Source organism: Myotis davidii, unplaced genomic scaffold (assembly GCF_000327345.1).
Source record: "Myotis davidii unplaced genomic scaffold, ASM32734v1 scaffold337, whole genome shotgun sequence".
Taxonomy (NCBI): domain Eukaryota; kingdom Metazoa; phylum Chordata; class Mammalia; order Chiroptera; family Vespertilionidae; genus Myotis; species Myotis davidii.
The window spans coordinates 1,061,987-1,072,573 of record NW_006288250.1 but is presented as its reverse complement, the minus strand read 5'-3'; the positions used below and the strand labels follow the sequence as shown (position 1 = coordinate 1,072,573).

At 36.0% G+C, this 10,587-nt stretch overlaps 1 protein-coding gene across 8 annotated transcripts in view; it reads left to right on the top strand.

Annotated features, from left to right (window-relative positions):
- The window catches only part of FUT8 (fucosyltransferase 8 (alpha (1,6) fucosyltransferase)), a 256,928-nt gene that overhangs the window by 212,963 nt on the left and 33,378 nt on the right, over positions 1 to 10,587 (top strand). For all 8 annotated transcript variants that reach the window (XM_006760081.2, XM_015561548.1, XM_015561550.1 and 5 more), the window contains one exon: positions 600 to 837. In XM_006760081.2, the coding sequence (XP_006760144.1) occupies positions 600 to 837 (238 nt within the window). The remainder of the gene's footprint in view (positions 1 to 599; positions 838 to 10,587) is intronic.

Genomic DNA, 10,587 nt, shown 5'->3' with positions numbered 1-10,587 from the left:
AAGAAAGTAAATATAGAACATGTTCTGCATTTTATTGTGAAAATTACTAGTAACTGTCAAAATTGGTGTGATTTTTTAAGTTCCATGACTGATATTTTATAATTGTTGAACTCAGATATCATTTTACTCAGTGGCTTTACTTCCATAATGATTTTGTTCATGACATCTAGACCTCTGGAGATAGGTGGAATTAGTAGGTATATTATACTTTTTCCTTTAAAATGACTTCAGCTTCATCAGGGAATGTAAGCTCAGAATGCTGAATTGTAGCTGAAATAAATATCTCAGTGTACACAGCTTTGAGTTCAGAGATGTTCTGCATGATAGAGAAATGAAAATAGTATTCTTTTAAATGTTACTGCTTAATTTTATGTTTGTTTTGTGGTTCCCAAGTAACTTTTTTTTTCACTGCCATCTCCCTAAGTGTGCACATAAAATATTCAGTAGATTTTTGAAATTTGATCTTTAAAGCTCGATTCTTTGCCTTATAAAATATACTGGATCAGTCCTGGCTTATATGAGTTATATACTTGTCATCTATGAAGAGAAGTTTCTCTGTACAGCTTATCTTCACCTTTATTTCTCTTCCTCCCTGACAGAATCCCAAGGACTGCAGCAAAGCCAAGAAGCTAGTGTGTAATATCAACAAAGGCTGTGGCTACGGCTGTCAACTCCATCATGTGGTCTACTGCTTCATGATTGCATATGGCACCCAGCGAACACTGATCTTGGAGTCTCAGAATTGGCGTTATGCTACTGGTGGGTGGGAAACTGTGTTTAGACCTGTAAGTGAGACCTGCACAGACCGATATGGCATCTCCACAGGACACTGGTCAGGTAAGAAGCCTGTGTACAGCATGTCAGATTCTCTGGGTTGAACTGCCACATAACCAGATCATCACATTTCTTTGTACAACTTTATGGCTCATAGTCCTCTTTTTCTCTGAATCCATGAATGCTGTGCATTATCCAGATAAAATCTAAAACAATATTTTATTTAAAAAGTGTTTCACGATCTATTTCATTTTTCATGTTTATTTTCATCTGGATTTAGCAAAATCACTAAGCTTATTCAAGGAATGCAATTTACTCTTACGACGATGATGGTGATGGTGATATACCTTTCACTTTTTAGGGTGATTCCACACTGTTGACTTCAGTTAATTCTCATAATTATCTTGTAAGTAACATTGACCTGAGGTTTTAAAACTTCAGCATGCCTGAGACTCACCTGGAAGGCTTGTTAAAACAGTAGGACTGGGTGGGGCTTGAGAATTTGCATTTCTGACAGTTGCCAGACCCAGGGACCAAACTTTGTGAACTAGTGAGGCACCTTTATCTCTGTTTTACAATTAAGGACAGTGAGGCCTAATTTGATTATACAATTTTACATTTTATTCAGGAAACATTTGATAACAAATAGTGTGATTAAGGTACTATACTAGGCATTATAAGTGATATAAAGATCAATAAGAAATTTCTCTCCTAAGTTCTAGAGCAGTGATGACGAACCTATGACAAGCGTGTCAGAGGTGACACGCGAACTCATTTTTTTGGTTGATTTTTCTTTGTTAATTGGCATTTAAATATATAAAATAAATATCAAAAATACAAGTCTTTGTTTTACTATGGTTTCAAATATCAAAAAATTTCTATATGTGACATGGCACCAGAGTTAAGTTAGGGTTTTTCAAAATGCTGACACACCGAGCTCAAAAGGTTCGCCATCACTGTTATAGAGGGAATAGAATATATAGTTTCTTATTGCAAGTCTATTTCTGCAATGATGATCTTTAAACAAGGTCTAAAATTGGGCTACCTTTGCTAAAAATACTGGCTTTAACCCTGACTGGTTTGGCTCAGTGGATAGAGCATCGGCTTGCGGATAGAAGGGTCCCAGGTTTGATTCCAGTCAAGGGCATGTACCTTGGTTGCAGGCACATCCCCAGTAGGGGGTGTGCAGGAGGCAGCTGATCGATGTTTCTCTCTCATCAATGTTTCTAGCTCTCTATCCTTCTTTCTCCCTTCCACTCTGTAAACAATCAATAAAATATATTTTTAAAAAATAAAAATTATAAAAAATACTGGCTTTATCATTTTGTAATTTTGAGCAAGTTACTTAACCTAGACCTTAGTTTCCTCATCATTAAAATGAAAAGTAATAATTTACTTACCTCTTTGAGTTGTTGTAGGAGTAAATGAAATAATACATGTGATGTACTTAACACAGCACCTGATATATGAGCTCTATTAATAGTTAGCTATCATTAATAGCCTTTATTCATTGAACAAATACACATTGAGTGTCTACAGTGTGGAAAATACTGAACTAAGTTATTAGGTGAAATGCTGAGCAAAACAATAGACTGTCTCTACACTCACATTTTGTGGGAAGTCAAACTTTTCAAAAGGCTGAGACATTTCAGTTAATATAATTTCTCATGGAGCTGACCACTTTTTTCACAAGTTAAAACACTAGATGTGGAATAGGGAGCCATGTCATTGGCAAAGTGATAACTTTAGTTCCTTTGTTTCTTTTTGCCTCCTTTGGAAAATATCAGATAATACCTGATGCTTCACAGAAGTGGTCAGAAAAGCTAATTGGATAATTTCTGTAAAGTGCTTTAAAAGGGTCTATATGGATTTAAAGTATTATCTTGTGATGTGAGTTTTGTCTTCATTAGGATGATTTAAGAGCCTTATTCTATATATCAAAAAGTGAAAAGTTGGCCTCAAATTTGACTTATCAAATTTAGTGTATAGCTAGGCCTTGCCTGTATGCTACAACTAGTTATTTGGTTTGTTTGATTTTTAATCCCTGTATATTTTGTACATCAGGATATGAAGATTAAAATGACTTGAATTTGAAACATTCAGAATTTCTTAATCTTAAAATTAAATAGGTTCTAGAAATCATTCTTTATGTGGAATCTAAGGCCTAATAGATAATAAGTTACTTATACAACTTATAAATAACAGAACTCTGGTTAGTACTCTTGCTTGTACCTACCTCCAGTCTAAGTCCTTCCCAGTATACACATGCCAGGCACCTTACCTAACAGAATAATGATCAGAAACATAGAAACTCCTAAATTTGTGAACTAAATAAAATGACTAATTTTAATATCCCTACCCTCTTATTTCCCCTATCCTGTAACTTTTTCCAAACTTTCCATATAATTTCCAGTACTGAAAAGATTTCAGTGGTATTTTGCTCTGTCATTTGCAGTTCCTGAACCAGTTTAGAGATAAAAAAGAGGTATAATTTAGGAAATAGGAATATATAATTAGTATCAAAGTCATTATGGAGTAGAAACTATTTCATTTGAAAAGTTTTCTAAATCCTTTCAGAACCTATTTAAGGTTGCTATCTTCTATATATATATATAAAAGCCTTAGCAACTGTTCGACCCATCACTATGACATGCACTGACCACCAGGGGGCAGATGCTCAACGCAGGAGCTGCCCCCTGGTGATCAGTGCACTCCCACAGCCAACCTCCTGCGGCCGGCCAACCTTTCACGGTCCCTCCCCAAACCCCAGCTGGCCGGCCCTGATCAGGACTGGGCAAGATGGCCCCCATCGCCCCAATCGCTGGCCAGGCCAAGGAATTCCACCTGTGCATGAATTCGTGCACCGGGCCTCTAGTATAATATAATTCAGGTGCTCTTATTTCCTGTGGGATGTCTGGGCCACAAGCTTTAATACATGCCTCAGAAATTATCAGTGTTTTTGTAAATACTGATATACCTTTTATGTTACAAGTGGGTTTCTTAAAGATTTGCTATGCATTGAGTTATTAAATATCAAGTCATGTTTTAAACATTCTAGTGGTGCTATATAAATGATTCCCAAAGGAAATTCTTTCATAAAGGATATTTTTGCTAATATAGGATAGTAGTCTCCTGATTCATCACTAGTTTCCTCCTTCCCTTCTTTAAATGTTTTAGATTTTTCTGTTTTCCTGAGACACACCTATGTAAGTCTTTGAAGCTCAGTCATATTTGACTTTTGAGTCAAACCAAGTATATAAAAATAAGAATGCAATCATTCAGTAGTATTTTGATAAGTCTTATTTATTTACAACACATAGATCACATTCAAGAATGTTTAGAATGATTCTACAAATAAGATAATTGTTGAAAAGCTAAAGAAAGTTACAAATGCTACCTAGCCTTTTGGTTAATTTTATATGCCAGAGCTCTGGATATGCTATAAATCTTGAATTTTCTTACCTCTCTTCCTTGGCTATGTATAAATTATAGGCTAATTTCTTGAAATAGGAAATAGTAATAGTCCATGAGCTTTAGTAGAATTATACATATCCTTTTATTCCCTCCAAAAGAATATTGCTCAATAAGAAAACTCAATAGAGTTCATACATTAGCTGAAAGTATAATATACATTTTATATGTGTGTAACTTATTTAAATAATAGACTTTCCTTCTCACACATTTTCCTTGCCTTTAGCAGAAGATCAGAAGCAGATTACAGAATTGTAAACATTCCTAGGTGTTACTTTGGGAATCAGGATTCTTTCTCCTATTTTGCTTCCCAGAATTCAAGGAATAAAAATATTCCTGGCAGTACTGAAAAGGATTAGAGTTGAGTCTCCCACCTTTTCTTGAAGAGTTCCTCCTTTTTTATTCAATTAAAGTTTAATCTAATACAATATAAGAAGCCTTTAAGTAATGCAGACTGTATTCCCTGGAAGCAAGAAATTATAAATGTAATACTGTAAGTCAAGTTGATTTTTCCAAAAGATATAATATTTTAATTAAGGCTATTGTAATTCTTGTTCAAAAGTCTGATGTCCAACCTTATTTGTTAAAAGTACAACTATAGGGGACTCAATGGGGGGAAAGAGGGTTACCTATAATATTTTTCAACAATAAATATAAATTTATTTTTTAAAGTATAACTGTGCCCTGTCCAGGTGGCTCAGTTGATTGGAGCCTTGGAGAGCCATCCCATACACCAAAAGGTTGCGGGTTCCATCCCCGATTTGATTGGGGTGAATATGGGAGGGAACCAATTGATGTTTTTCTCTTCTCTTCTCTCTCTCTCTCTCTCTCTCTCTCTCTCTTCAATAAAAACATATCCTCAGGTGAGTATTTTTAAAAAAGTACAACTGATAAACAAATACTATACATTTAAATTTATAATGTGTTTTATTATTAAGTTCCTAAAAAAGTAGACCACCCACATAAACAGGGAAGTGCACTAGTCATCAAGTAAAATGTGCGTGTTTCTAGATGCTATGGGCAATATAAAGGTAAATAAGACCCAGTCCCTGTCTTTTAGCAACTTTCATTGAAAGCATGTTAAGACCCATAGATCTGTAAATGTAACAAAGATGGGCTATGTTAAGTGTCATAAGAGAAATATAGAGTCTGTGGGTCATCAGAGGATAGAGAAACTGTTTCTGGAAATAAAGGCATTATTGGGAGCCTAGGCTGGGCCTTTAAAGAATGAGGAAAGTCACAGTGTACAAGGACACAGGTCATGGCTTTGGAATCAGAAGTTAATAGCCATGTGACTTTAACTTGTGTCCCGTAACCTTTCTTATTACATGTTCTATGTACCTTACAGAGTTTTATGAGGATTCAAAGGGATGATACATTTGACAGTGCTTTATATATTATAAATCATCCTGTATGTTATTATCACTTTAGTTTTATGGGAACAGAGCAAAATAACAAAAGCATAATTGGGTCATGGGATTTCAGCAAGGCTTCTTTTGAGAAATTTTACAACCAACATTAATGAAACTTGGAAGTACCTGATGGCTTTTTTGTGAAATTCATTCAGAATTATAAAATGAAAAGAGGTAAGTTATGATAGAGGAACAAGCTGAAGGTAACCATTCCCCTTGATCTCCTCCCACGGAGAGACAGCTTTAGCTCCCCAGCTCTCTCAGCCCACAGGAGGGTCATTCCCCCTTCTCTTACGTGTTATTTATATTGCTTAGGAAAATCCCAGTGTCTCTGATAAGGCACCAGAAATATGCTTCTGTCAAGAGCACTTGTCCATTTCCCTAGTTTGGAGGACTGGATTCCTTCTTAACTTGAGCCATCACTGACCCTGTGTGAGAAACCTCCTGACAAGCAGTTAGTCTTCAGTTAGTTCTTTAGCTCTCCAAGGTGATAGGATATGATTTTGGGAGGGAGGGAAGGAGAGAGGGAAGGACTTGGAAGAAGACATGCTGTCTTGGAGCTTTAATATGTATGTACTAATAAAAGAAACAAGAATAAATTCCCGTGAAGGTTCTACTCCATGGGAACTGTGTCAAAATTAATGCTTATGAATCTGAATATATTCAAGATGTTAATCTCCAAGTAACTTGCCTAAAAGTGGAGAATGGACTTCAGTGAAGACATTTTTTCAAAATGCTGATAATGGCATTTGAGAAAATCTTAAGGATCTGAATATTAGAAATATGCAAAAGTGCAGAAGGCCTTGGCCCATCCCTCTGGTACCTGTCTATTGACTGGATGGAACTACATGTACCAGGCCAAAAAAACATTGTACTTAGGTAAGCGACCCAAAATATAGTGTTAGAGCACTGTAGCTTGCTCCTCTCCTTTCTAGTTTTTGGCTAACTATTAAATTTGAAACTATTTTTATTCTGGAAGAATATAGTATGTCTAGGTCAGTGATGGCGAACCTATGAAACTCATTTTTTTGGTTGATTTTTCTTTGTTATAAATGGCATTTAAATATATAAAATAAATATCAAAAATATATCTTTGTTTTACTATGGTTGCAAATATCAAAACATTTCTATATTTGACATGGCACCAGAGTTAAGTTAGGGTTTTTCAAAATGCTGACACGCTGAGCTCAAAAGGTTCGCCATCACTGGTCTAGGTTGTGCCTAGGAATAAACGAGACTAGAACATGGGATTTTAAGGCATGATGGGAAGAGCAGATAAAAGAGTAAATCACCAGTATTTTCCCTTTTCTGTTATCACTGCCTATCTTGCTGTGTCCACTGAAATTGGACAATAGGATAGGAATTGGGGGGTAGGCTGGGTTAGTAGCTGCTTTTGCTGCTAGCTCTGGCCAATCTTGATCCATACAGTTCAGAATATCCAATAATAGGATTGGCAAAAGTATACATTGTACTCAGTGTCTCCTTTTTCTAGATTATGTCCCATAGCAATCATGGAGCCACCACTTTTGAGATTTTAGAATGTATAGGGCAATCCACCTGCATCCTTTGGAAATGTCTAGTCATTAGTACCTGGATTGAGTTCAGAGGGTTAGATAGCCTTTTAAGAATATGGTGTCAGCTTATTAAATATGTTAATATTTAATCACCCTGTATGTTAATAAGTAGCTATTTCGTTCATTCACCTATTATATTTTTTTTTTTTAAATTGATTTTAGAGGGAAACAGATAGAAACATCTATGATGAGAGAGAATCATTGATTGGCTGCCTCCTTCATCTCTACTGGGGATTGAGCCTGCAACCTTGGCATGTGCCCTGACCAGGAATCGAACCGTGACTTCCTGGTTCATAGGTCAATGCTCAAACTTTAAGCCATGCTGGCCAGGCTCACCTATTGTATTTTATTGTATATTTGTGGCATGATTTATATATTCCTTCATTGATGGACATTTAAATTATTTCAGGTTCTTACCATTATAAACAGTGATGAAATGAATATTTTTGTGCATGTCTTTCTGAGCATGTGTTGTTTCTCTAAGGCAGTGCTTATGAAACTTTTCCACATCATACCATATAATAAAAGGTTATTTTACTGCCCATAATTACCTGGGAGTGGTAATGTATAGTAAAGCCACAAAGATCTCTCCAGCAGTGTGTTTCAAGTAAAATCTTAGGCTGCCAAACTGTGGTCCTCGGTGAAACTCAGCCTGCCAACTGTTTTTATACTAAATGCAGTGTTTTTTAAAAATATATTTTATTGATTTTTTACAGAGAGGAAGGGAGAGGAATAGAAAGCTAGAAACATAGATGAGAGAGAAACATCGATCAGCTGCCTCCTGCACCCGCCCCACTGGGGATGTGCCCGCAACCAAGGTACATGCCCTTGACTGGAATCGAACCTAGGACCCTTCAGTCTGCAGGCCTACGCTCTATCCATTAAGCCAAACCGGCCAGGGCACTAAATGCAGTTTTATTAGACCACAGCCATGTCCCTTTGTTAGCTTATTGTCTATGCTGCTTTCATACAACAATGGCAGAGTTGAATAGTTGCAACATAAACCATATAGCCCTCAAAACCTAAAATATTTGCTATATGGCTTTTTACAAAACAAGTTTGCTGACTCCTACTCTAAAATAATAATTACTGAACAAATACATAGTTTTAACCATTGTAAATTTGTGAATAGTATTCTTTAAAATTTGCTTGCCTCAAATTAATAAACTCCTAATCTAAACAGGAAATTAACACAATCATTTAAAAATTCTTCCTTATAAGATAAAATGTGGTTAGTGATGTTATAAAGATTTAAACAAGAACCCCAAGGGATTGGGAGGTACAGTCAATACAGCCAGAAAAATTAGAAGAAATGGCACTTGAACCTGTCTTGAAAAAGTTGTAAAATGACCAGAAATCTTAGGTATAGAATTCTGCACACTCAGAGTACTTGGTGGATGATAATAAAAATGATTATGTGCCTGCCGTATCATATGTAAAATAGTGCCCAAGTGTCACAACTCCTAAGCATTGTTTTTCCTTCTGCCTCTGATTTCCTAAATTATGTGGGAGGAAGTATTAAACCATCTGCTTCTCAGTTAACCCTTAGTAGAATGTGACTTAAAAAAAACAACAACAGTCTGATAGGCTTGTATTTCTCAAGGGACTCTAAAACAGATCTGATAGAGGGTGCTTAGGTACAAGTATTTTTTTAGCTGTAAAAATATGAATATGATAGTGCTTTTAAATTCATTCTTAACTATCATTGAATAGATTTATGATAGGTTTCTTATTCATAGAAATTTAACATGTAGTTTTATAACATATTAGCAATGATTTAGGGAAGACAGTAAATAAATACAACCATGCTTTTGAAGAATATCTGCAAAAGGTAGTCAAGTTAATAAAGAATTGCTTGTTAGGAAATTTTTTAATTGAATTGAGGAAATGACATAGGATTGACATGGTTATTGTTACTCAACCCTTTATTGTAAAGAGTGGTAAGTATATAAACAATGAATGTTACCCTGAAAGATGTGTTCTTTTTAAATTAAGTACAGAGAAAAGTTTTAAATTACATCAGGAAATGTGTTTTCTGCTAAGATAATTTAGAAAGTGACAGTTAAATAATTAATTAAAAGATTCGATATGAAAGAACTTTTCTCCAAAAAAAGGGGGGGGGGATAAGTTATACCATGTCAGTTGAACAATATTCTGAACACCAAAAATAAAAGCAGGGAAGCATAAAGATTCTAGAATTTTGTAGTTTTTTGCAGGTCAGCGTCCATTGTGTGAGTAATAAATGTTATGTTTATATTCATGACAGTTTTAAAAATCTGGTAATAGCTTTTAGATACTTTTTAAAATGTCATCCTATATAATAAAAGCCTAGTATGCTAAGTATCTGACCGTTCATTCGACTGGTCACTATGACACTCACTGACCACCAGTGGGTAGATGCTCCAACCAGTAAGTTAACTTGCTGCTGGGGTCTGGCCAATCAGGACTGGGTAAGATGGGCCGGACGTGCCCTAGAGCCCTCCTGTGGTCCCTCCCTGGTCCTGATCGTGCACTGGTGGGGTCCCTCAGCCTGGCCTGCACCCTCTCACAACCCGGGACCCCTAGGAGGATGTCTGAGAGCCAGTTTTGGCCCCATCCCTGCAGGCTAGGTCGAGGGACCCCACTGGTCCATGAATCCGTGCACCGGGCCTCTAGTTAATTATAACATGTAATTATTGAACTAATTAATGTATATAAGAACAAATAAGAAAACAAAGAGCAAATCTGTTCTGTGTCCTGCTGTGGATATGTAATTTAAATTATGCCTCTTTTGATTAAATGAAATCTCTTTTTTGACATTTTCCTTAATCTGAAAAGAAATATACATTACTGACATATAGTGATTTTAATTTAAGTGATTTTATATGAAATGGCTATGTTTTTTATAAAAATGTATATTTAATGGCATTTTCAGTTGTTTAACAAAAAAACTAATAATATACGTTTTTCTGTAATATGCCCTTAGCTATTTGTTTATGCATGCTCCTCTCTATTATAGTAATGGAATTAGCTATGTAATTGAATAAAAATGGAGTGGCCACAGAGGCATAAGAAATCACTTCTGTGTGTTTGCCACACCATTTTTAAAAAAATGGTTCTATTGATTTCACTGACAGGAAAGAAGAGGGAGAGAGGGATAGAAACATCCATGATGAGAGAGAATCACTGATTGGCTGCCTCCTGCATACCCCCTACTGGGAACCAAGCCTGTAAGCCAGGCATAAATCACTGAGCCAGGCCAAGTTATTGTCTTTTGATTTTCTACTTCCATCCCAGAGCCTCATGTGTGTGGTTGTTCTGTGAACAGAGCCTTATTGAAGGGCACTGGTGCCCAACCGGCGGGGCTCAGTCACTGA